Genomic DNA, 27,325 nt, shown 5'->3' with positions numbered 1-27,325 from the left:
TTAGTGCATTCGTCTTGATATACCTAGGTATGAAAGGTTTAGTACAGTGTTACTCACACTTTTTTTGTAAGGGGGTCACTTTGGGTTGAGACAATCATTCAGAGGGCTGCACAGATCATTCATTTATTGTACTTTTTCTTCCAATATTATCAATTATCAATTGAGAGCAAATTCTGAGCAATAGAGCACATACAATTGATTTGATGTACAGCAAATCAAATATATATATACATACACAATTGGCCCAGCGTCATCCGGGTTTGGCCAGGCTATCATTGTAAATAAGAATTTGTTCTCAACTGACTTGCCTAGTTAAATAAACGTGAAATAAAATACAATAAAAAAAAGTGGCTTTGAAGTAGCTTGTTCGTTAAATCAGCATGCGATATTTCGGCTGAGGCCAAAAAAACATTATTTGACAATCTCCGCGTCTGTGAAGGCCTTCTTGTCTTCTTGTCAATAGATTTAAGTTTAAGTTTAAATCGATCCATGTCTACCAGACTTCAAAATTTGTCGGTCGCTGTAGCTGAGCAGTTGCGTTCTATTTCGGGAAACGTTCTATTTCGGACATTCTGTCATCCAGGGAACAATAGATATATTCAAAGAAGTGATTTAGGCCTGCATTAAACATATTGAATTGAATCATTGTTATGTATTAAGAATGGAAAATAGGAAAATCACAGCGATGTTTGTGAATGGTTCCACCATTGGGGTGCCAGGACAGGGAAGAGCTTTGACTTGGCTGAGCAGGAGTGGCCCTCCTCTAGAGGTGGGAGGGCCAAGAGACCAGAGGTGGCAGAACGGAGTGCTCGGGTTGGGGTGTAGGGTTTGAGCATAGTCTGAAGATAGGGTAGTGTAGTGGATAGGAGCTTCAACTGGAAGCCTGTGGAGTTTGCAGACGAGCAGGGTGACATGTGAGAACTTGGGAAGGCTGAAAACCAGGTGAGCTGCAGCCTTCTGGATAAGTTGCAGGGGTTTGTTGGCACAAGTGGGGAGCCCAGCCAACATCGAGTACAGTAGTCCAGACGGGAGATGGCAAATGCCTGGATTAGGACCTGCGCCGCTTCCTCTGTGAGGTAAGGTCGTACTCTATGGATGTTGTAGAGAATGAACCTGCAGGAGCGAGTCACTGCTTTGATGTTTGCAAAGAATGACAGGGTGTTGTCCAGGGTTACATCAAGATTCTTTGCACTCTGGGAGGGCGACACTAGAGTTGTCAACCGTGATGGAGATGTCTTTGAGCAGGCAGGCCTTCACTGGGAGGAAGAGCAGCTCTGTCTTGTTAAGCTTGAGGTGGTGAGCCGAAAACCAAATTGAGATATCTGCCAGGCACGCAGAGATGCGTGTCGCCACTAGGGGAAGGATAACTTTTGTTGAGTGTCATTCGCATGGCAATGATAGGAGACCTTGTGAGGATATGGCAGTGCCAAGTGACTTGGTGTATAGAGAGAAGAGGAGAGGGCCTAGAACAGAGCCCTGGGGGACACCAGTAGTGAGAGTATATGGTGCAGACACAGATCCTCTCCTCGTCACCTGGTAGGAGAGGCCTGCCAGGTAGGATGCAATCCAAGAGTGGGCAGAGCCTTAGCAGTGTGGAGTGCCTCTGTGACACCAGAAGAGCAGTCTCAGTTAAATTACCCATCTTGAAGCCTGACTGGTTGGTGTCAAGAAGATCGTTCTGAGAGAGATAACAAGAGAGTTGATCAGAGACAGCATGCTTAAGTGTTTTGGAATGAAAAGAAAGAAGGGATACAGGTCTTTAGTCTGACGTCAGATGAGTTGAGTGTTAGTTTCTTGAGGAGGGGAGCAACTCGGGCCATTTTGAAGTCAGAGGGGACGCAACCAGGGATCAGGGATGAGTTGATGATGGAAAGGGAGAAGGTCTCCAGAGATGGTCTAGAGAAGAGAGGAGGGGATGGGGTCGAATGGGCAGGTTGTCGAGCGGCCAGACCTCACTAGACCTCACTAGTTACATGATTTTATCTAGAGAGAGACGGAAGGAAGAGGTCAAGGCGTAGGGTAGTTCTGCATGAATGGGACCAGTGAACTCAATATGCTGAGTGAATGTAGTCAAAGTCCTCCACAGAGAGGGAGGAGGAGTGAAGGATTAAGGAGGGAAGAGAAGGTGGAAAAGAGTTTCCTAGGGTTTGAGGCAGAAGCTTGACATTTAGAGAGATAGAATGTTGCTTTAGCAGCAGATACAGAGGAAGATAAGGTAGAGATGAGGGAGTGAAAGGATGATATGTCATCTGGAAGTTTTACTTTAATCTATTTTTTCTCAGCTCCCCGCAGCCCTGTTCTGGTAGCTCATCATGGAGCAGGAGAGGAGGGCGACCCGGCCAGGAGGAAAGGGGACAGTGCAACTCAAAAAATACGGAAAGAGAGCAGAGTATGGTCGAAGAGGCAGAATCAGGAGACGAGTGAGAAGGATTTAGCAGAAGGGAGAGATGATAGGATAGAAGAGGAGAGAGCAGTAAGAGAGAGAGTGAAGACTGCGACAGCACATGACCATCTAGGTAGGGGCTGAGTGGCTGGGGTTGGAGGAAAGGGAGACAGAAAAGGAAACAAAGTAGTGATCAGAGACCTGAAAGGGTTTGCAGTGATAATAGTAGGCGAACAGCCTCTAGTAAAGATGAGGTCAAGCGTATTGCCTGTCTTGTGAGTGGGAGGGGACTGGGAAAGGGTGAGGTCAAAAGAGGCGAGGAGGGGAAAGGCAAACGTTGAGAGGTTGAAGTCGCCAAGTACGAAAAGCTGTGAGCCCTCGTCAGGAACTGAGTTTATCAAGGTGTTAAGAGGCTCATTGAGGAACTCTCCAGGGGCACTTGGTGGGCGATCGATGACAACAATGCAAAGCTTGAGTGGACAAGTGACAGTGACAGCATGGAATTCAAATGAGGAAATGGACAGGTGAGGAAGGGGGAAAACAGAAAATCTCCAGTTAGGAGAAACGAGTAGCCCTGTGCCACCACTGCGACGACCAGATGCTCTTGGACTATGAGAGAAAACGTAATCAGATGAAGAGAGCAGCTAGGGTAGCAGCGTTCTCTAGGGAAATCCATGTCTCCATCAGGGCCTAAATGTCAAGGTCCTGAAATGAACTTGGCGTTCTTGACTGCAAATCGGCACTTCCAAACATTGCCAGAGACCCGGAATTCCACATTGGTTGTGTGAGCCGGGTACACTAAATTAGAAGTGTTGCAGCCAATGGGTGGGGAGCATCTGTAAAGCCTACAGGGAGAGGAGCAAACAGGTATAGAAAACACACATAGTTGCCAAAGCTACAAAAGAGCAAAATGAGAGTCATTAAATAACTAGGCAAGATACTCAAGTGAGAGAGTGGTGTGGAGCCTTACTCTTTTACTTTCCTCGAACAACTCCACAGAACAACTCCACAGAACAACTCCACAGAACAACTCCACAGAACAACTCGGCAGAACCGTCTTAGTTTCGGCTACAGTCTTAGTTTTTCCGACGAGGCCGCCAATGGCACGACCGCCGCTTACAGCTGCTGCTGAGAAACCAGGGGAGACTGAAGTACTAACACACTAATTGCCTAGCAGAGGTGAAGAAACCACTCCCCCTCCAATACAGCCACAAAACAAGTTACAAAATGTCCTGCCCCTTGATTCTGGTTGATATGTCAACAATCATTTCCATGTTATGAGCAGTCAGCAGTTCATATATCAACTAGGCTACTGGGAAGACAGGCAGCACTTGAAGTAGATGGCCCCAGCTACTAAAAACACAGTAATAGAAAACAGATAAAGACAAAAAATGATACTTATCACTCCTGGAGATATCAGGAGTCCTCTAGCTATAGAATGAAGTCACCCAATTGAACACTTATGGGAGATTCTGAAGCTGCGCCTGAGACTTTTATTTTGGCAATCAGTTACCTGTATATCTGCAGCATATCTTCAGGCTAAATGCCACCCAGTAATTTGTTACTAGTTTTCACTTTTCAACAAGAGAAGGTGATAAGATAAGCGTGATGTTTTGAAGCACATCAAGTCAACTCATCATAATTGCCTCGACGGAACCTGTTGCGACAAAACATAATTTACCATCACTGCTTCTCAAAGTTCATATTTAGATCGACACCATATATAGTAAAACTTTTTTCTGACGTATGAATCATTCTCTCTCTCTCTCTCTCTATCTCTCTCTCTCTCTCTCTCTCTCTCTCTCTCTCTCCAAAATACAGGATGAGGTGGCCGAGTGGGTAAGGCGATGGACTGCTAATCCATTGTGCTCTGCATGCATGGGTTAGAATCTCATTGTGTAACAATTAAAATACTGTGCTTTATTTTGGCACTGGAAGATTTTGACTTTCACAAACACTGGTAAAATTGCTGACTGCCACAGCGAGAACACAGGTCTTGGTATCTGAGTGGTGAAGGCGATGATCTGCATGTGTGGATTATACCACCCACCTCTTCACAAAACATTTGTTATTTCCTCTCTTACATGGCTCCACATGAAAATAGAATCCCTGCGCAATCCTAGAGCGACTAATAAGATTCAGGTATTGAAGAATAGCTTCACCAAGGGCAACCTCAATGGTGGGATTTGAACCGACACCTCAACACACTTAATCAAGCACTTGAGACCACTCGGCCTGACAACACGTTTGTTAAATGTCTCGATGGGATCGACTCTCTCTCTCTCTCTCTCTCTCTCTCTCTCTCTCTCTCTCTCTCTCTCTCTCTCTCTCTCACACTCTCTCTTTCTCTCTCTCACACACTCTTTCTCTTTCTCTCCCTCTCTCTCTCTCTCTCTCTCTCTCTCTCTCTCTCTCTCTCTCTCTCTCTCACACACTCTCTCTCTCTCTCTCACTCTCTCTTTGTTTTTTTCCCTGTAGAACTCCATGAATCTGCCTCCAGACAAGGTGAAGATCCTGTGTCAGTATGACAGCGAGAAGAAGTGGGAGCTGGTCTGTGATCAGGTGGGACCTCAACTCCACTGCACCGTACAACACTACTGTGCTGTGTCAATAACACTACAGTAACAGGATGTAATCATAGTTCCTAGAGGAACTTCAGAGCAGTGGTTTGTCATTTTTCTATTGAAAATTACTCACCTAAAAGTGAAAGTCATCCACTCAAATATTACTTGAGTAGAAGTCTAAAAGTATTTGATTTTAAATATACTTATGTATCATAAGTACATGTAATTGTTCAAATATACTTAAGTATCAAATGTATAAATTATTTTCAAATTCCTTATATTTAGCAAACCAATGATATTTAGCACTGTTTTTTAATGTATGCATATCCAGGGCACACTCCAACACTAATCGACAAACAAAGCATTTGTGTTTAGTGAGTCCACCAAATCAGAGGCAGCAGGGATGACCAAGGATGTTCTCTTGATAAATGCGTGAATTTGACCATTTTAAATGTAACAAGTACCTTTGGGTGTTAGGGAAAATGTATGGAGTGAAATGTACAGTACATTATTTTCTTTGGGAATGTAGTGAAGTAAAAGTAGTCAAAAATATAAATAGTAAAGTAAAGTACAGATAACCCAAAAACAACTTAAGTAGTACTTAAATGTATTTTTTACTTTAATTAAGTATTTTACACCACTGCTTCAGAGTGAGGTTACATGATAACCATTACATTTCTTTAGAGAATACTACGTTATAATGATTGAATCCCTGATTTGCAGACCTTCGTAGAGTAGAATTGAGTTTTTCTTTTCATGTTTGTTTTTGTCAGTGTGTCCTTGTTTCTAGGAAAGCACCCCATTGACACACTAACACAATGAGAGTGGTCGTTCACACACACACACACACACACACACACACACACACACACACACACACACACACAATGTGTCCTGCTGGCAACCTCATCAATATTGTAGGTTGCTGTGGCAACGGTGAGGAGGCAGATAACTTCCTGAGGCTCGGAGGGGAGTGACATACAGGACACCTGTCACTGTTACCGTCACCGCAGCACAGACCTGCAATGGTTCAATGTTGTCCCTTCTCTTATTTTAGCAGAGTTAAAGCCATTGTTATCAAAGGCCCTCTGCCTCAACTCTGACCTGGCATCGATTGATAGATTGGCCTCCCGACAAGCAGTGTCCCAACATTGGTTCAGCCTCATCAACCAGCCTTGGTTCAGCCTCATCAACAGATATATCATTGGTTATGTGCATAAATGAAGCAGTGTCAGCATCAAGGCTGTGAAGACAAAACTGTCTTTGCCCTCTTTCTCCCACAGTGCACCCATGCAATCAACATAATTAGATACACTTCTCTCTCTCTCTCTCTCTCTCTCTCTCTCTCTCTCTTTCAGGAACGGTTCCAAGTGAAGAATCCACCCTCTGCTTACTTGCTGAAGCTCAGAAGTTATCTTGACCAGGGAGGGATTAGTCGTAAGGTACTGTACCATTACAGTCCAATACCAGGCCCGTCTGGGCTATGGCTATTTTCAAAAATATAATTCCTTGAATTAATCACTGATATCCTATGAATTTGCAAAAGCTACTGTATGTTTAAAAAAACAAACATCTGGTTTCATCCATAGCTACGTAGGTCACTGCTTGTTTAGTTCTCTATACACCATCAAACATTTCTCCACAACGATAACGACCTTGTTGTGACAGTTCAAGAGGCGTGTCCAGGAGTCCACACAGGTCTTGAGAGAGCTGGAAATTTCCCTGAGGACCAATCATATTGGGTGAGACCTGGCCCCCTTACCCAACTTTTCCACTTACTCAAATCTGTTGGTTGCTTTTATATCTTTTTTAACAAATTTACCAGGTAATTTGACTGTGAACACATTGTCATCTACAGCAACGACTTAGGGAATAGTTACAGGGGAGAGGAGGTGGGATGAATTAGCTCATTGATAATTATAAAACCGCTCTAAAGGAATCCTGTAAAAGAGCATTGGGTGAGAGCACTGAAATATGATACAATGATTTGATGTTCATATGCAAACCATAAGATCCTGGATTTAGGCTGCTATTTGGCAGTTCCAGTCAGATGTAAGTGCTTTTGTAAACTATGCACCACAATTGCTTGTTGTCAAGTGTGGGAATGAAGTCGTAGTCCTTGTGAGGTTCTTTCAGCGTTTCGTCGAGTGGGATTGATGTTTTAATGCTGTGGTTACAGCTCCAGTTGTGTGTTTTTTTTCTTTTCACACAGCCCAAAAAAATTACAATGACAAACAACAAGGAACACAGTCAACACCACACAATGTAACACAGTACACTGTAAACAAATCAGTTGTGAACTTCTGAATACTGTGGTTATGTTTGATTGTTGTACAGTATGTACTAAATTGTTAATTGTTTTAAGGTGTGCCAATTGGGTCTTATTATCCTTTCCCCCTCCTGTTTCCCATCCTATCCTGTTCCCCTTCGCTCCAGCTGGGCTCAGGAGTTCCTCAGTGAGGAGAACCGGGGCCTGGACTTCCTGGTTGACTATATGTCCTTCGCCCAATGTGCCGTCACGTGAGTACCAGTCCTTCACGTCTATGTATGGATAAGACAATCTGAGAGGAAAAGGCAAGGTTTTGACCTTGAGTGTCCATCCTGATGTGGTTCTTTATGGGGGGCTCTGGGTCTTTCCTTCTTTTTTGGGGATACTTTAGTAGTGAAAAATATCAGAGGGCTTTAGATCGAACATTTAACATAACTTGAATATTTCATATTGATAATATTGTTTCACCTATACCATTCATATACCAAATCCCTTCTACAGATATAGGATCTTAATTTGACCTATATTGTCACCACAAAATAATCCTGCAGCAACAGAATTTGAATTTTTTGTCCATAATGTTGCTTGATTGGTGGTTAAGCTATTGCATTGCCAAATGTAGACTACATTAAAAGTGCAAAACTGCTAGTATAACTGTGTGTTAGTGTGGGTTTTCAGTGAATGCATGTAAATCACAAAGTTAATCTGCATTTCCTGCTGTGCAGGAAAATTCTCAGCAACAAAAAAGTTATCAAATTAAGATCCTACACCTGTACTTTGGACCCTCAGCTATGACATGGACAGTTTGGACAACGGGACAGCCACACCGGACAAATCTGTGGAGGACTTGACAAGGAGTGCCGGTAACTCTCCAATCCATAGTGCTTCTAAAGCTGCTCGTTCCCTTACTGTGAGGTGAGTGTCACCAGGAACTGGAGAGAAGTACGGTGCCACAATGAACGCATAAAAGTCTGTCTGTTGGATGGGACTGAGGTTGGACTACACTTGTAGTTGTTGCACCCTGGATTCATGGGCCTTACTTGTAAGGAAAGAACCATGACTCCCAGTCCTCCGGTACCCATACACAGACACACACTGTGACACACACACACACACACACACACACACACACACACACACACACACACACACACACACACACACACACACACACACACACACACACACACACACACACACACACACACAACGTGCACACTGCCCCTAACCCCCATGGGAGTTGATGTGTCTGTAGATTGTCTGTTTACATGTGTGTGTACATGTGAATGTGTGTGTACGAAAGCTTGGGACAGACGAGTCCACCTTGACGCTACAGGTTAAGCTACACTACATGGTAAGCAACACCAGCCGTACCAAGATTCTCACAAGGGTACGGCCGGCAGACAGATGTGCGCACACGCACACACACACACACACACACACACACACACACACACACACACACACACACACCTCTATCCTCTGTACTCTTTTTCATCTGGAGGAGCCTTGTTCCTGTCACACCAACTGTTTGGTAGGGTAAACGTTGGAAGCAGCCTTCCTCCCTCTCAGCATTCTCATCTATGTTGTAAATATGGCGCAGACGGGAATGTGAGCAATGTCCGCCCAGGGCAAAACCCTCAGACCTTCCACCGACCAACAGGCATCTGAGAGGGTTCATGTTGGGGCCCTGCCTGCCTGTCATTGATGCATCCAAGAGGGGTGTGTGAGAACGTATCTCGTTTATCGCCTCTGTCCTCTTCTCTTTCTACCCGTTTTTTCCTCTGTTTCTCCCAAAACATTCTGTCCCTCTTTCGTTGGTGCCTATTATATTCCCCCCCCCTCCTTTCAATCACTCAGATGTCATTTAACCAAAATATTTCAAAGTGATTATTAGCATGACTATTGACATGTGGATGTGGCAATGAAAGCTTCATTGTGTCCTTCTTTGATTGCATCATCTGAGACAAAAATGAGTCCCATTCAGCCTTAAAACACATGACATTGTAGGGTTGGGATTTTACAGTTGTTCAAACTGCGAGAGCTTTGAAGGAGGCGTGTCACTACAACCATGATGCTATGTAATAACCTCTTTATGTAATAACCTCTTTATGTAATAACCTCTTTATGTAATAACCTCTTCATGTAATAACCTCTTGTTACGCAATAACCTCATGTTATTACTAATGCAGCGTTATGCATTAGTAATGACATGTCAATAACAGCTACGTTTCTCACCGGGCAGATTCAACGCTCTCCACAGCAGGAAAGCGATGAGGAACTCACGCCTCGTCAGTCAGAAAGACGACGTTCACCTCTGCATCATGTGCCTCCGTGCAATCATGAACTACCAGGTACAATTCAACCTATAACACTTAGCCAGGCAGGCCCATCCACATTCATCTCTACTGTTAAAACAGAGTGACTCAATAGCATTAGCTAGGAGAAGTAACATTTATTTCAGCGTCATGGCTTGGTAGTTTTACACACCAATAACTTTGTCTCCCTCCTACGCTGTAAATTCACTGTCCATCAAAAAAAAGCGACAGTTGCCAGGCTTTGCGTCGGTATGGATCTTGTCCACACTGCATTGTGTGACATACGACTGAAGGTGGCGACGCCTGACAACTGTGTGTACGTGTGTGTTTTAGTCTGGGTTTAACCTGGTGATGACCCACCCATGTTGTGTGAACGAGATCACCCTCAGCCTCAACAACAGGAACCCCAGGTGAGGACCAGTGTTATTAGTGTGTGTGTGTGCGTGCGTGTGTACGTGTGTGCGTGTGTGTGCGTGTGTGTGTGTGTGTGTGTGTGTGTGTGTGTGTGTGTGTGTGTGTGTGCGTGCGTGTGCGTGTGCGTGTGTGTGCGTGTGCGTGTGTGCGTGTGTGCGTGTGTGCGTGTGTGCGTGTGCGCGTGTACGTGTGTGCGCGTGTGCGCGTGCGTGCGTGTGCGCGTGCGCGTGTGCACGTGTGTGTGCGCGTGTGTGTGTGTGTAATGTACACTTGTACCCCTCAGGACCAAAGCTCTAGTGCTGGAGCTGCTGGCTGCTGTATGTCTAGTGAGGGGCGGTCATGACATCATCCTCTCCGCTTTTGACAACTTCAAAGAGGTAAGAGGGGTATCCATGAAGACAGTCTTTTCACCAACACTTCCTGTCAATCCCCCCACACCCCTCTGAAGTCTCCCATCATCATATTGCACGTCATGCAGCAGAAGTATTCAACTCTGACCCTACGAGGTCCGGAGCCTGCTGGTTTTTGGTTCTACCTGATAATTAATTGCACCCACCTGTCTAAATCAGTCCCTGATTAGAGGGGAACAATGAAAAAATGCAGTGGAACTGCCTTTGAGGTCCAGAGTTGAGTTTGCGGGTCATGGAGGCTCCCAGTTTCCCAAATCTCCCGTTGACAACAACACACAATTTACGCAAAGCTCACATGACTTACATGCAGAGATCTGAAAAAGTCAGGATGTGGCCATCAGTCGTCTTGATTTCCTTGTGAGCACTGCACATGCCAAATCAACCTATTCAAACCCCATCCAAAAGATATCACCCAATGACCCCCCCTGGCAGCTGTCATGACAGTTGTCCACTATAAGCAGGAGGGGGTGAAGGTGCCGGAGGGGGTGGGGGCACAAAAATTCTTAACAGTTGTTGGCGACGTGACAGCTAAACCTTTCCTTGGACTTCTCCCCACTGTCTGTCAAGGGAGCAACTGTTGCCAACAGAGGAAGACCCCTGTGGATAGGGCTAGCCAGACAGTGTGATGTAGACCTGGGTATTATTAGCAATGGGCAAGGACAGAGAAGACAGGTCTTAGCATGAGATGCCTTACTGCAACCTGTGGTATTTACGGATAGTTGCCCCTGAGCACTGATCGGTGGTCAGTTTTGTCTTTGAAGTCCTGATTGGTATAATTATCCCAGTCCAGTAGTTATGAGAAACCTCTCCCTAGAGCGGTTAATTACATGGACATTGACCAGAGCAGACAACTTTTTCAGTAGCAAAAGGTGTTCTATCAAAATGTCTGACATTCACTCGTTTTCTCTGACACATGTCTGGCGGCATGTGGAAGTATCAGAACACATGTTATATCAGCATAGGTTATTTACAGTCAGTGGCGATTTTAGCGTGTAAATCTTGGTGGGGGAAATTCAAAAACGTGTTTTTGGATGCATGGCAGCAAAGCCACTACACAACACAACACAATACTAAACAATAGATGAATTGCACCGTAATGGTGACAAACTGTTAGGGCCTACATACAGCTGTCCCAACAGCAGAGCTTTCTTTACAGCACAATGGAGTGAATCCTTACCACCGCTACACCTGGCTATCAGCGGAGCCTTGTCTGGCAGCGAAACAGTTCATTCAGCCTCATTTACTGCATTTTTAAAAACAATAGCAGACAGCTGACTTTTTTGCCGGGCGGAAGTGGGCATCCAGCCAGGACGGGTTGTGCCAGCCCTACGCTCGAGACCTCCAGTGCGCCTCCACGGCCCAGTGTATCCGGTGCCTGCTCCACGCACCAGGCTTCCAGTGCATCTCCCCAGTCCGGTGAGACCTGTTCCGATTCCACGTACCAGGCCTCTAGTATGTCTCCCCAGCCTGGTAAGCCCTGTGGCAGCTCCACGAACCAGGCTTCTAGTACATCTCCTCAGTCCGGTGAGACCTGTTCCGGCTCCACGTAGGAAGCCTCCAGTGATGATCCATGGTCCGAAGCCTCCAGTGATGATCCATGGCACAAAGCCTCCAGTGATGATCCATGGCACGGAGCCTCCAGTGATGATCCATGGCCTGGAGCCTCCAGTGATGATCCATGGCCTGGAGCCTGCAGTGATGATCCATGGCCTGGAGCCTGCAGTGATGATCCATGGCCTGGAGCCTGCAGTGATGATCCATGGCCTGGAGCCTGCAGTGATGATCCATGGCCTGGAGCCTGCAGTGATGATCCATGGCCTGGAGCCTCCAGTGATGATCCATGGCCTGGAGCCTGCAGTGATGATCCATGGCCTGGAGCCTCCAGTGATGATCCATGGCCTGGAGCCTGCAGTGATGATCCATGGCCTGGAGCCTGCAGTGATGATCCATGGCCTGGAGCCTGCAGTGATGATCCATGGCCTGGAGCCTGCAGTGATGATCCATGGCCTGGAGCCTGCAGTGATGATCCATGGCCTGGAGCCTGCAGTGATGATCCATGGCCTGGAGCCTGCAGTGATGATCCATGGCCTGGAGCCTGCAGTGATGATCCATGGCCTGGAGCCTGCAGTGATGATCCATGGCCTGGAGCCTCCAGTGATGATCCATGGCCTGGAGCCTGCAGTGAGGATTTATTTTTATTTTATTTTATTTTATTTTTTTACCTTTATTTTACTAGGCAAGTCAGTTAAGAACAAATTCTTATTTTCAATGACGGCCTAGGAACAGTGGGTTAACTGCCTGTTCAGGGGCAGAACGACAGATTTGTACCTTGTCAGCTCGGGGATTTGAACTTGCAACCTTCCGGTTACTAGTCCAACGCTCTAACCACTAGGCTACCCTGGTGGTTATGGCACAAAGCCTCCAGCGTTGATCCGCTGTCTGGAGCCTCCAGCAACGGTCTCCAGTCCGGAGCCTCCAGCGACGGTCCCCAGTCCGGAGCCTCCAGCGAGTGTCACGCCCTGACGTTAAGAGAGCCATTTTATTCCTCTATTTGGTGAGGTCAGGGTGAGATGTGGTGTGGGCATTCTATATTTTGTATTTCTTTGTGTTTGGCCGAGTGTGGTTCCCAATCAGAGGCAGCTGTCTATCGTTCTCTCTGATTGGGAATCATACTTGGGGAGCCTTTTTCCCACCTATGTTGTGGGATCTTGTTTTTGTACAGCTCTTGTAGCCTATGGAACGGTACGTTCGTTTTGGTTTCACTATGTTATTTTGTTGCTGGTTCTCATTGAATAAACATGATGACCACAAATTACGCTGCACCTTGGTCTCCTTCAAACAACGCACGTTACAGAGAGAGGTTATAATTTGAAGTATTTTGTTAGGCCTATTGGGAAACAAACAAACAAACAAAAGAACCCTCGCAATATCAACTGGAATTACAAGGGTCTATTACTGAACTTTTTGTTGAAAACAAATATTTGAATGGGAAGCATGGTTACAGACCCAACAACATTATATAATATCCCCTCCTCGTGAAGGAAAACACACGAGCTAATTATAATAGACAAAGTAAGCAAAACAATGAAATCATTCCAACATTGCCTAAAATTATGAATAAAATACTAATAAGGTAGACCTATATAAGCAATAGGCCTATAATAATTTAGCTGTACAAACTATGGCATAAGGGATGGATGAGCGGATAAGAGGCCATCCGTAATTTCGATTAAGACATTAATGAGCGAGCTAAGATGGACGTAGTCAATATAACTATTTGTTCAGCACTTTTGAAAAGTAAAGCGACAGAATTCAGGACATTAGCCGTTCTTACAGTGTTCTCCCTGTATACCAAGTCAGAACCGTAGGATAAATAAAGGGGGCATATAAGCAGACAATGAAAGGTCTTACAATATTCAATGATGACATTTCTCTAAAACAGGCTATAGGCTACATGTGCACCAGCAATTCAGAACAGTAGGCTGAGGGGGAAAGGTATCAAATTATTAAGGTGAGGCACATGGGCTACGAACAGCTTACTACACAATATAGTATTACTTTCTTAGCTACAGTATACATATCTCCCTGGCATATTACATCATTTATGCAGCAGTATACATTACATTTTTGGACTTGTAGTGGTGGTGCTGTGCTCACTTGAACAGGAAGGCGTCGCGGCGGTTCTTCTTGTGGGCAGATTTTGTCATAAAAATGTCTTATCAAAGTCTGGCATTCTCTGGATTTATGGTGCTTTCAAGACAACTGGGAACTCTGAAAAAAACAAGGCCGAATCATGACATCCAACATCTTCAGGTTGGAGCTCTAGAAAGAGGAATTTGGAATTCCGAGTTGGATGACCGTTCAGAACGTATTTCCCAGTTGTCTTGATCTCTCTGAAGTCTGAGATTTCCCAGTTCCAAGTTGCCAGTTGTTTTGAACATGGAAGACATCATGCTGCATTGACAGCATGGCCAATGTCTTCAACCTTTTCTGGCCCATGGACAATGTTTATCCTTTTAAACTTGGAAAAGAGACCCTTTCAGACAGATGTTTTAAATCCTTAAACCCAGACGTGGGCCACAGACCCTCTCCACCGAATAGCAGGTAGGGGAAGCAAAATAGCGATTGCTTTGCAACGCTTGCAGTTAGCCATTGATTCCTTTCAAACCACTCATTATTGAATTTGCATTTCCAACTTGTTGTGTAATGTTTATGTCCAATGGCCGATGAGCACCGATACGCTTTATCTATCATTGCTCTTTATATGACAAGGTTTGAAAAGGATTTGCCAGTAGATTGTCGACGTGATTTATGAAGATGACTGCTTGTCTAACTTGCTAGCTAAGATTGTGAAAGTATGACGTTGACAAGATCAGTCCAATCAAAGCCATGGTAGATATAACGTGATTTGAAGCCATTTTATCTGTGGCCAATGACCTTGAGCCTTCTTGGATGCGCACTTCCAATGTAAATCTATGGCAGCAGCACCCAAGGGGGATTGAACTGCCTAGCTTCTGCGGTGACGTAGTTTCCCCTTGAGTGGCAGAACACCGAGCCAATCACATTTACATTACATTTAAGTCATTTAGCAGACGCTCTTATCCAGAGCGACTTACAAATTGGTGCGTTCACCTTAAGACATCCAGTGGAACAGCCACTTTACAATAGTGCATCTAAATCTTTTAAGGGGGGGTGAGAAGGATGACTTTATCCTATCCTAGGTATTCCTGAAAGAGGTGGGGTTTCAGGTGTCTCCGGAAGGTGGTGATTGACTCCGCTGTCCTGGCGTCGTGATGGAGTTTGTTCCACCATTGGGGGGCCAGAGCAGCGAACAGTTTTGACTGGGCTGCGCGGGAACTGTACTTCCTCAGTGGTAGGGAGGCGAGCAGGCCAGAGGTGGATGAACGCAGTGCCCTTGTTTGGGTGTAGGGCCTGATCAGAGCCTGGAGGTACTGAGGTGCCGTTCCCCTCACAGCTCCGTAGGCAAGCACCATAGTCTTGTAGCGGATGCGAGCTTCAACTGGAAGCCAGTGGAGAGAGCGGAGGAGCGGGGTGACGTGAGAGAACTTGGGAAGGTTGAACATCAGACGGGCTGCGGCGTTCTGGATGAGTTGTAGGGGTTTAATGGCACAGGCAGGGAGCCCAGCCAACAGCGAGTTGCAGTAATCCAGACGGGAGATGACAAGTGCCTGGATTAGGACCTGCGCTGCTTCCTGTGTGAGGCAGGGTCGTACTCTGCGGATGTTGTAGAGCATGAACCTACAAGAACGGGCCACCGCCTTGATGTTAGTTGAGAACGACAGGGTGTTGTCCAGGATCACGCCAAGGTTCTTAGCGCTCTGGGAGGAGGACACAATGGAGTTGTCAACCGTGATGGCGAGATCATGGAATGGGCAGTCCTTCCCCGGGAGGAAGAGCAGCTCCGTCTTGCCGAGGTTCAGCTTGAGGTGGTGATCCGTCATCCACACTGATATGTCTGTGGCACGGCACAACAAGAGAAGATTACCAACGCACACACACTGTATTTTCCATTGGCTGCCCCTCCACCACAGAAAGCACTGAGCTAGGCTGAAACACCTGCATTTTGGAGCTGCCTTAAGAAAGAGACAATGTTTGTATGCGGCTTTATTCACTCAACAAATGTGTTTTTACATTGTTTGCAAACTGATATGTGACACGAATTAACGCCAAAATAACATTCAAAACAGGCAACAGCTACTGCTCCGCCTCCCCTGAATGATGGGTCGCCACTGCTTACAGTCCATCTATTTAAAACCCTATAATGTGCCACTCAGCGATAGGCATCGCTCAAACAATGCTCAAAAAAGTTGTGACATATTGATTGACCTTTCAACACTTTCAAATGAGCCTGATAAAAGTCCATAACTGTAGTATCCAGAGCTCTCGCCTTCTCATATCCCAATAACGCACACTGCTTAAGCAATACCTTAGAGTAGTGACCTTGCATCAGCTGCAGTTCTGGCATCAGAAGTGACAGTCATTTTGGTATCGCACGGACAAACCGTGTGGGTGAGAGATAGATGGAGGGAGGGAGCGAGAGATGATAGATAGCACATGGTGGAGGAGTGTAGAAGTGGAGGCGGAAAGACGGAGTACCAGGCTGGCTCCTGTTGCCCACAGTGGCAGAGCGTGGGCATTGTTTGGGTACAGGCTGGCAGGTTGAAGAGCAGGCTTGTATTATTTAGTGGACATGAGTGGGCTGAGGGGAGGCGCTTTAACCCTTAAAGACATATCACTGCATGTTCTAAACAGCTATTGGATATCACAGGACATAACAGTCTAACTGATGCATTTGACTGCTTATGAGAGTGTTCTGAACCCACCTTTGTATGGCAGAGTGATGCTGATATTATAGCTTTCCTTATTGAAGTAAGTTAACTTCCCTTTTAGAAGTAATTTGCGATAGCCTGGGGTAGAGAGGAAGGGAGAAAAGGTACAGGAAGCTGTATTTAAGGATACACTGCCACCCTATGCATATTTGTGGTGTTGCAGTGCAGAATTATGTGCATAGTGGAAAACCTCTTCCCCTTCAATCCATGTCGTTCATAAGGTATGTGGAGAGAGGAGCCGATTCGAGAAGCTCATGGAGTATTTCTCCAATGAAGACAGCAACATTGACTTCATGGTGAGTCTAACTCCGAATTGCACAATTCATGTTTATTATCTCCTTCTCTGATGCACAGAAGAAAAAATGCTGATGGGGGTGGGGGCCACAAAAAAAATGGAATCCATCATGAGGGCCCGCATCACGGGTCTGCTCTGCGTATTTTGCCATTGGGCGGAGAGAAAAATGTGCAGTTTTACAACACATTTCTTGCCATTCTACATATTTTGCTGTAAGATGATATGATAACTGATGATCAATGGGCCCCACCCCGGTCGGTAATTTGACCATGCTTACTATGGATATCTCGCCGCTCGACTAACTTACCAATCTAAAAACATTTAGCGGACATTTTGAAATTCTATTCTCTATTCTATTATTATCAACAGTAAGTTGAGACCCCGACTGAGTTCCTAATTTATATATATATCTGTTGTGAAATTGGTCTGCGGGCCGACAAAGAGGAGGGGGGAGAGTGTACCACGCCGTCTCCTACTGTTTATGTCCACCAGGTGGCGTGCATGCAGTTCATCAACATCATGGTCCACTCCGTTGAGAACATGAACTTCAGGGTCCATCTGCAGTATGAGTTTAGCCACCATGGCCTGGATGACTACCTCCAGGTGAGTGATACTGAATCATGGAGAGAAGTTGCCCCTTACCACTGATACGTCAAATCAAATTGTATTTGTCACATGCGCCGGCTGAATTACAACAGGTGTAGACTTTTACTGTGAATTATGGTCAGATGTTTTCAGAAAATATCCAAATTTACTCACTGATTTGTGAATAATGTGTCTTATAATACCTTATAATACCTCATAAATACCTTATGAGATTGCATTAGTACAACCGTCTTTCCTTATCAGACCCAAAAACCAAAAGACACATCATTCTGTTGTTTTATGTTTCTGTTGTCATGGGAGACAAGATTTGAAGGTTAACAAATGGTGCATGTGTGAACACATAATTACATAGTAATTAGTAATGTATCCTCTGTGTTTGTCTATGTATATGTGTGTCTGTGTTCCTCTGTCATGTGCAGAGGTTAAAGTTCACGGAGAGTGACAGGCTGCTGGTGCAGATCCAGGCCTACCTGGACAACGTGTTTGATGTGGGGGCTCTGCTGGAGGATGCGGAGACCAAGAATGCCCTGTTGGAGCACATGGAGGAGCTGCAGGACCACAATGCACAGGTGATCATGTGGCAATTGTGTACAAACGAGAATGTGTAAAAGAGCACACATCCGCTATGTCAACTTTATATTGATGTGTTGCACCTGGGCGAACTTGTTCATGCTTTTGTTGTGTTTGAATGACATTGTGTTTGAAGGTTTATAATAAGAAGATTGTATGTACTGTGTTTTTTTACCCATCTGCACAACTCTATATAAATGTGTGTGTGTGTGTGTGTGTGTGTGTGTGTGTGTGTGTGTGTGTGTGTGTGTGTGTGTGTGTGTGTGTGTGTGTGTGTGTGTGTGTGTGTGTGTGTGTGTGTGTGTGTGTGTGTGTGTGTGTGTGTGTGTGTGTGTGTTATAGATAAGCAGCAGATTGCAAGAGAGTGAGAGGGAGGCGTTGGAGACAGTGTCAGAGTTGGAGAAACATCTCATCCAGACCACCAAAGAGGTTGAGCTCCTAAAGGTATCATCTAAGTAATCAAATCAAATGTATTTATATAGCCCTTCGTACATCAGCTGATATCTCAAAGTGCTGTACAGAAACACAGCTTAAATCCCCAAATAGCAAGCAATGCAGGTGTAAAAGCACGGTGGCTAGGAAAAACTCCCTAGAAAGGCCAGAACCTAGGAAGAAACCTAGAGAGGAACCAGGCTATGAGGGGTGGCCAGTCCTCTTCTGGCTGTGCCGGGTGGAGATTATAACAGAACATGGCCAAGATGTTCAAATGTTCATAAATGACCAGCATGGTCAAATAATAATAATCACAGTAGTTGTCGAGGGTGCAGCAAGTCAGCACCTCAGGAGTAAATGTCAGTTGGCTTTTCATAGCCGATCATTAAGAGTATCTCTACCACTCCTGCTGTCTCTAGAGAGTTGAAAACAGCAGGTCTGGGACAGGTAGCACGCCTGGTGAACAGGTCAGGATTCCATAGCCGCAGGCAGAACAGTTGAAACTGGAGCAGCAGCACGGCCAGGTGGACTGGGGACAGCAAGGAGTCATCATGCCAGGTAGTCCTGAGGCATGGTCCTAGGGCTCAGGTCCTCCGAGAGAAAGAAAGAAAGAAAGAAAGAAAGAAAGAAAGAAAGAAAGAAAGAAAGAAAGAATCAGAGACAGCATACTTAAATTCACACAGGACACCGGATAAGACAGGAGAAGTACTCCATATATAACAAACTGAACCTAGCCCCCCGACACATAAACTACTGCAGCATAAATACTGGAGGCTGAGACAGGAGGGGTCAGGAGACACTGTGGCCCCATCCGATGATACCCCCGGACAGGGCCAAACAGGAAGGATATAACCCCACCCACTTTGCCAAAGCAAGCCCCCACACCACTAGAGGGATATCTTCAACCACCAACCTACCATCCTGAGACAAGGCCGAGTATAGCCCACAAAGATCTCCGCCACGGCACAACCCAAGGGGGGGCGCCAACCCAGACAGGAAGATCACATCAGTGACTCAACCCACACAAGTGACGCACCCCTCCTAGGGACGGCATGAAAGAGCACCAGTAAGCCAGTGACTCAGCCCCTGTAATAGGATTAGAGGCAGAGAATCCCAGTGGCAAGAGGGGAACCGGCCAGGCAGAGACAGCAAGGGCGGTTCGTTGCTCCAGAGCCTTTCCGTTCACCTTCACACTCCTGGGCCAGACTACACTCAATCATATGACCCACTGAAGAGATGAGTCTTCAGTAAAGACTTAAAGATTGAGACAGAGTCTGGGTCTCTCACATGGTTAGGCAGACCATTCCATAAAAATGGAGCTCTATAGGAGAAAGCCCTGCCTCCAGCTGTTTGCTTAGAAATTCTAGGGACAATTAGGAGGCCTGCGTCTTGTGACCGTAGCGTACGTGTAGGTATGTACGGCAGGACCAAATCAGAGCGATAGGTAGGAGCAAGCCCATGTAATGCTTTGTAGGTTAGCAGTAAAACCTTGAAATCAGCCCTTGTCTTAACAGGAAGCCAGTGTAGGGAGGCTAGCACAGGAGTAATATGATCACATTTTTTGGTTCTAGTCAGGATTCTAGCAGGCGTATTTAGCACTAACTGAAGTTTATTTAGTGTTTTATCCGGGTAGCCGGAAAGGAGAGCTTTGCTGTAGTCTAACCTAGAAGTAACAAAAGCATGGATTAATTTTTCTGCATCATTTTTGGACAGAAAGTTTCAGATTTTTGCAATGTTACGTAGATGGAAAAAAGCTGTCCTTGAAACAGTCTTGATATGTTCGTCAAAAGAGAGATCAGGGTCCAGAGTAACGCCGAGGTCCTTCACAGTTTTATTTGAGACGGCTGAACAACCATTAAGATTAATTGTCAGATTCAACAGAAGATCTCTTTGTTTCTTGGGATTTAGAACAAGCATTTCTGTTTTGGCCGAGTTTAAAAGTAGAAAGTTTGCAGCCATCCACTTCCTTATGTCTGAAACACAGGCTTCTAGCGAGGGCAATTTTGGGCAATTTTCACCATGTTTCATTGAAATGTACAGCTGTGTGTCATCCACATAGCAGTGAAAGTTAACATTATGTTTTCGAATGACATCCCCAAGAGGTAAAATATATAGTGAAATCAATAGCTGTCCTAAAACGGAACCTTGAGGAACACCGAAATTTACAGTTGATTTGTCAGAGGACAAACCATTCACAGAGACAAACTGATATCTTTCCGACAGATAAGATCTAAACCAGGCCAGAACTTGTCCGTGTAGACCAATTTGGGTTTCCAATTTCTCCAAAAGAATGTGGTGATCGATGGTATCAAAAGCAGCACTTAGTGCTAGGAGCACGAGGACAGATGCAGAGCCTCGGTCTGATGCCATTAAAACGTAATTTACCACCTTCACAAGTGCTGTCTCAGTGCTCTGATGGGGTCTAAAACCAGACTGAAGCATTTTGTATACATTGTTTATCTTCAGGAAGGCAGTGAGTTACAGCTTTTTCTCAAATTTTTGAGAGGAATGGAAGATTCGATATAGGCCGATAGTTTTTCATATTTTCTGGGTCAATGTTTGGCTTTTTCAAGAGAGGCTTTATTACTGCCACTTTTAGTGAGTTTGGTACACATCCGGTGGATAGAGAGCCATTTATTATGTTCAACATAGGAGGGCCAAGCACAGGAAGCAGCTCTTTCAGTAGTTTAGTTGGAATAGGGTCCAGTATACAGCTTGAAGGTTTAGAGGCCATGATTATTTTCATCATTGTGTCAAGAGATATAATACTAAAACACTTGAGTGTCTCTCTTGATCTAGGCAGAGTTGTGCAGACTCAGGACAACTGAGCTTTGAAGGAATACGCAGATTTAATGAGGAGTCCGTAATTTGCTTTCTAATAATCATGATCTTTTCATCACTTGGGGAATGCTGCTTTTTAGTTAGCTTTGCGACAGTATCAACTACAGTCCATGACATCCATGACATTCACAAAGAAGACTTGCGTTAGTTTCTGAGCTAATGCCTAGGCTGTAGCTCAGAGGGCTAATGCATGGACATGTGTCTGTGTAACAGGAGAGTCTGCGGGAGTCCTGTTCCCAAGTGACCATTCTACAACAGAGGGAGATAGAGAGAGAGATAGAACGAGAGAGGGAAAGAGAGAGGCAGAGGGATAGAGATCGTTCGGCCCAGGCCTTGGCGGAGCTGGAGGAGAAAGTTCAGGGGCTTGTGGACCAGCAGCTGATTCGAATGGAGCGCTCGTCCTCGGGACACCTGGACCTTCATGTCGTCCCTTTCATCCTTCCTGTTTCCATCCATGCTGAAACAGGTGGGCTGCAAGCCACACACATGGGCTCAGAAACCATGTCAGAAATATACATTTATTTTGGTTTATGGAATCAAATTCATCACCAAAAATGTTACCTTTTTTCATATTTCCCTGCTTCCACAGAACAAATCACGACTGTCGATGGCCCTGTGGCCCCTCCCACATCTTTAGTCCCGCCCCCACCCCCTGCTCCTCCAATACCTGGTGCAACAGAGGTCACGGCACAAGCTCCTCCTCCTCCTCCTCCTCCTCCTCCTCCTCCTCCACCTCCTCCACCTCCTCCTCCTCCATGCTCGACGGCAACACCACCTCTGCCCCCCCCTCTTCCAGGGTGTGGTATAGCCCTCCCCCCACCACCTCCAAGCATTGGAATGGCCCCACCATTTGGGGGTAAGCATGATGGACACACTGGTAAGCTAACACGCGATATAGGTCAAGATAGTTTTGTCAGTGGTGGCTCTAAAGACGAAACGTTCACTTCATTGATCCCCACCAAAACTAATGTGTCCCTCTTCTGGACAGGTAACAGAAACAAGAAGGCCATTCAGACTAAGTACCGTATGCCTTCATTCAACTGGCAGACCCTCAAACCCAACCAGGTGGCTGGAACCATCTTCAATGAGCTGGATGATGAGAATGTTTTGGGGGTGAGACCCCAGTACCCTGCTAGCTATCTTCTTACAATCTGTATTCTTGTCCAACTCAATATGTCCTCGTCTGTCTGCAGCTGCTGTTTCTGTTTCTACTCATTCCAGTCTCCCTCTTCCTCTCTGTTTCAGCCGCTCTCTAGTTTCTCTTTCTTCTGTAATCCTGAAATCCTATGTAGTTCTCTCTCTCTCGCCTATCTGATCTGTCTCCCACCGTATGACAAAATAGCCTGCGGTATCAACGGCCAGTCTCGCTGATGTTTAACTGTAAATCGTTCTCACTGAGTTTGGCCATTACCAAAAGCTCATGAATTAGTTATCCACCTCTCCCCTCCATGTCCTAGGAGTTGAACATGGACGCCTTTGAGGAGCAGTTTAAGACCAAGGCCCAGACAGCCCCGGCTGACGTGGGGACTCTGAGAGCGAAGGTGGCTCAGAAAATCCACAGCAAAGTGTCCCTACTGGAGTCCAACAGGGCCAAGAACCTGGCCATCACCCTGCGTAAGGGAGGCATGGCCACCTCGGACATCTGCACCGCTATAGAGACGTATGTGTCTGTTATCAAGTTGTTATCAGAAAAATACCACGTCATTTGTGCATAAGATTAGATATACGGTAGTAAGAGGGTTGGTTGAATGCCCTGACTGTAAGTTGCTATGGATGACCAAATGTGATATGTAGTACTTTTTGTATTGTGACTGTCTATACACAAAGAGAGAAACATATGGTTGTCTATGGTTTTCCGAAGCATTTGATAGTAACTGATCAACTTATAACCAATGTGAAATGTGTGAAGACTCATTACACTCATAACTCACTTCTGTTGTCAGTATACAGTAATCTCAGAATATGAAAAGTCTCTGTAGTAAGTAGTAGTTGTACATCAGTGGTGGTCAGTGTTGTTGTTTTTTCTTCGTGAGCATGGCCTTATTTCTATTAGAGCATATTGGATGACTGTCATTCATATTCCATTCACCCAGTTCAATGTAACAGCGATAGGTGTAGGCTATTACATGATACTCAAATTTTCCCTATACCCATCATGAGGTTGCTACAACCTAGACTATGAATGAAAGTTTACAACGTAGATGCAGAGAGAAACATTTGAGGAGACAGACAGTGACACATGGACAGACAGTGATACATTCAATACCGTCTTGCACACTCTTGTCTGCATTTAGCTGATATAGGATGTAGTCATTAGTCCAACAGTTGCAAACAAAAGTTTCTATTGGACAAATTCAGATATGTTTATCCCCGTTTTGTTCCGTGTAGGAAACATTTTGAACATAAATCGGCGGAATGAATCCACCCCTGATCACGCATAAACAGAATCCTAAGCCTCCTAGGTTTTGTATTGAAATCAATGTACCCAGAGGAGGACGGAAGCTAGCTGTCCTCCGGCTACACCATGGTGATACCCTACAGAGTGCTGTTGATGCTACTGTAGACCTTCATTGCTTCAATGTGTTTTAATCAATTATTTGGTGATTATATTTAGTTTAGTTTTATCTATTTTTTTTACATTTTCCCTTTTTTTTCCCCTTCTGAAAGTCAATGAGGAGGATGGTCCTCCCCTTCCTCCACTGTTGTACATAACCCTTGACCCCCTCCCACCCACACACAGGTATAACCAGGAAGCTCTGAGCCTGGACTTCCTGGAGCTGCTGGAGCGTTTCATCCCCTCAGAGTACGAAGTCAAGCTCATCCAGAACTACGAGCGAGACGGGAGGCCCCTGGACGAGCTCCCCGAGGAGGACCGCTTTATGGTGCGCTTTGGCAAGATCCCACGGCTAGCCCAGCGCATCAGCACACTCACCTTCATGGGCAACTTCCCCGAGAGCATCCAGCTCATCCAGCCGGTCAGTAGAAAACATTAAAAACAATGTTATTTCAAAATGGTTTCAATGTTATTTCAATGTTTTTGTCACGGACAGTAGTTGGGTGCGCAAAGCTTCTCCATAATATCATAATTCACCATAATAATGTATGTTCCCATCTCTCCAATAGCAACTCAACGCAATCATCGCTGCCTCAATGTCAATCAAGTCCTCTAGCAAGCTGAAGAAGATCCTTGAGGTACTGTAGGAGACTTTTGATATACTGCATGGATGGTTTGTGTTCAATTGGTTAGTTTTGTATGGTTACAAAGCATTGGTGTGTCCGTTTGGTGTGCCTCTGTCCCTAAGATCATCCTAGCCTTTGGAAACTACATGAACAGCAGCAAGAGAGGAGCAGCCTACGGGTTCCGCCTGCAGAGTCTCGACCTGGTGGGAAAGACTTCAAGCAGACATACTGTATTTATCAACCAAATCTTAGAGGCTCATTTTGTGTTCCTTTTCCCACGACAAGGCACATTGCTCTGGTACTCCAACCCAAGTCCATAAAATTCACTTGGGTTTTAGCAGAATGTCGTTTTAGCACAGCATCACATTTATTATCTACGGTAATTATTCAAATGAGACTCCACCTCAGTGAGAGATCCAGAGATAACCGATTTTGACAGGCCCTCTCTGAATCAGCCACAGTGACTGAATGACTAGAACACTAACGTGGAGCTGGGGAGTCTGCCTCTTAACTCAAATTATTGCTGAAGATAATTAATGACAGGCAGAGTTACCCAAATCATCAATTAACTTCAAAATTGATTCCATTGGAGACTGCATCATCCGGATGGGTCACATCTTATTTCAAATTTGTATGGAGTACTGTATCCCTTGATTTTCATTATCTGATCCCAAATCTGTATGTGCTTTCGCCAAATACCTCTGACTACCACTGTCACAAAGCAAATACAGGTCTGGGATCAGGCTAACCTTTTCACATTGTATCCTTTTCTCCATTGGTTGCCTCTAAATATATGGCTCTGGTTCAATCTAGCTCTTAGACACTAAGTCCACAGACCGGAAACAGACTCTGCTGCACTTCATAGTGAGCATCATCCAGGAGAAATACCCTGAGCTCCAAGCCTTCCACAGCGAGCTGCACTTCATGGACAAGGCTGCTCTGGTGTCCCTGGATAGCATTCTGCAGGACGTGTGTGCCCTGGAGAGGGGCATGGAGGTAACCAGGAAAGAGTTTGCCGTACAGGAAGACAACCCTGTGCTGCAAGATTTCCTCACCAGCAACAATGACCTGCTGGACTCTGTAGTAGAAGATGGCAAGACTGCCCAGGTCAATTCTCCCTACTAAATATAGAATATTGTAGAATGAAAAAAATTCAAAATGTACAGCCTACTAAATGGGGCTAACTTAGTAATGGTTTAATGACGCTAGAATAAATTAATTTAGGAGAGGGTGATAATATTTGTATAACATGAGTACTACTGCTACAGAAAACAATGATGTACAGTATAATGAAGGTCTGATAATTTTTTTTATCCTGTTAGGATGTGTATGAATCAACAGTGGAGTACTTTGGAGAGAACCCTAAAACCACACCTCCCTCCATGTTCTTCCCTGTCTTCGTGAGGTTCATCAAGGCCTATAAGGTTAGCCACCACATTGATTAATTACATTTATTGATTGATTAAATGTATTCATATAGCCGACATTTAAAAAAAAAAAAACTAAGTTCACGTATCGACATAGTAGACGGTGCTGAGCTCTTTGCTACACATCAAACAGTAACTGTTGTACTAATGTGACAGTGTCCCATACATAAATGTTATTTTTCTGGTCCCGGCAGCAAGCAGAGCAGGAGAATGAGCAGAGGAAAAAGCAGGATGTGTTGTCCAGAGAAGGGAGAACAGGGCCACCGTCGACATCAGCGAAGCCTGAAATACCACAGAAGGTAGTCGGTGACACATTAGCAACGACGCAATAGAACACAAAGAGAGTTGACCTACTCTGTTTACCCTCAAAACATGTATCATTTGGATTTTGACCCCCAAATCCTTTTGGCTGCCCTTTGACCCCAGCAGGTACCTATGATGCCCAAGCTGCCCCAGATGGACCTGATAGCAGAGCTGAAGAGGCGGCAGGTGATCCCCCTGGTCCGGGAGGGCAAGGATGGAGCCATCGAGGACATCATCACAGGTGGGCCTTGTGGGGTCAGGGGTCAAGGTCTCCCATACAGTGTATGTCTGCTGTGTATGTGTAATATAATGAATATACAATTCTGAAATTAAACTAAAGCAGTAGCTGTGGTATACACTTGTAGAAATGTACAGTATGATAATGCTTGTTTTTCTGCACAATTTTTCTGCAATTTTTCGCCATCCTCCATTTTCACAAATACATTTTAACTTTCATCATGCAATGTCCACTACCACGTCTACTCATACCCTTTCACCTTATCCGTTCATTCCCTTTTTCACTCCTTTTTTCATGTCGTTCCCACTCATTCCCATGGGCATATGTCTCTCCTTCACACTCTTCTCTCTTTCTTTATCTCTCTCTCTCTCTGGGGGTTTCAGCTCTAAAGGCTGTGCCCTTCACGGCTCGCTCTGGCAAGCGCTCCTCTCGCCTCTTCTGCGACTCTGGCTTCAGTGATGAGAGCCCCACATAATCCCCTCGGAAGTGTGTAGGTCTGTCTTTCGCTCTATCTGGAGGTGTCTGTGACTCCTGTGCAGCACTTTCCCTGTCTGTGGATATCTCTGTTTCTCTCGGTCTCTTGGTGCAGTTGTCGGTCTGTGTTGGTCTGTCTGTGTCAGTCTGTTTGTGGTTGTGGGCAGGTGTCAGTACCAAAGCATGCTTAGACCAGTCCTGTTCCAGGTTGTGGTCTCACAGTGTTGTTGCCATCCATCATCTCTCATGCT

The 27,325-nt window shown here is 45.3% G+C and overlaps 1 protein-coding gene across 4 annotated transcripts in view; it reads left to right on the top strand.

Moving 5' to 3' along the window:
• LOC115106442 (formin-like protein 1) overlaps positions 1-27,325 on the top strand; it is a 48,707-nt gene that overhangs the window by 20,549 nt on the left and 833 nt on the right. Inside the window, exons 2-25 of one of the 4 annotated variants that reach the window (XM_029629198.2) lie at positions 4,862-4,945; positions 6,306-6,389; positions 6,616-6,689; positions 7,384-7,467; positions 8,006-8,131; positions 9,462-9,570; positions 9,868-9,944; positions 10,232-10,325; positions 16,930-17,004; positions 17,496-17,606; positions 18,029-18,178; positions 18,522-18,623; positions 21,666-21,918; positions 22,042-22,329; positions 22,441-22,565; positions 22,910-23,112; positions 24,193-24,427; positions 24,576-24,644; positions 24,755-24,835; positions 25,446-25,739; positions 25,955-26,056; positions 26,254-26,358; positions 26,486-26,603; positions 26,984-27,321. In XM_029629198.2, coding sequence (XP_029485058.2) covers positions 4,862-4,945; positions 6,306-6,389; positions 6,616-6,689; positions 7,384-7,467; positions 8,006-8,131; positions 9,462-9,570; positions 9,868-9,944; positions 10,232-10,325; positions 16,930-17,004; positions 17,496-17,606; positions 18,029-18,178; positions 18,522-18,623; positions 21,666-21,918; positions 22,042-22,329; positions 22,441-22,565; positions 22,910-23,112; positions 24,193-24,427; positions 24,576-24,644; positions 24,755-24,835; positions 25,446-25,739; positions 25,955-26,056; positions 26,254-26,358; positions 26,486-26,603; positions 26,984-27,075 — 3,135 coding nt within the window. In that variant the 3' untranslated portion in view covers positions 27,076-27,321. Of the gene's footprint in view, positions 1-4,861; positions 4,946-6,305; positions 6,390-6,615; positions 6,690-7,383; positions 7,468-8,005; positions 8,132-9,461; positions 9,571-9,867; positions 9,945-10,231; positions 10,326-16,929; positions 17,005-17,495; positions 17,607-18,028; positions 18,179-18,521; positions 18,624-21,665; positions 21,919-22,041; positions 22,330-22,440; positions 22,566-22,909; positions 23,113-24,192; positions 24,428-24,575; positions 24,645-24,754; positions 24,836-25,445; positions 25,740-25,954; positions 26,057-26,253; positions 26,359-26,485; positions 26,604-26,983; positions 27,322-27,325 lie in introns of those variants that run through there. The other 3 variants (XM_029629199.2, XM_029629196.2, XM_029629195.2) reach the window with 3 other exon arrangements.

Source organism: Oncorhynchus nerka, linkage group LG23, assembly GCF_034236695.1.
Source record: "Oncorhynchus nerka isolate Pitt River linkage group LG23, Oner_Uvic_2.0, whole genome shotgun sequence".
Classification (NCBI taxonomy): domain Eukaryota; kingdom Metazoa; phylum Chordata; class Actinopteri; order Salmoniformes; family Salmonidae; genus Oncorhynchus; species Oncorhynchus nerka.
Note: the sequence above shows the minus strand (reverse complement) of the source record. Positions and strands in the feature narration are given on the sequence as shown.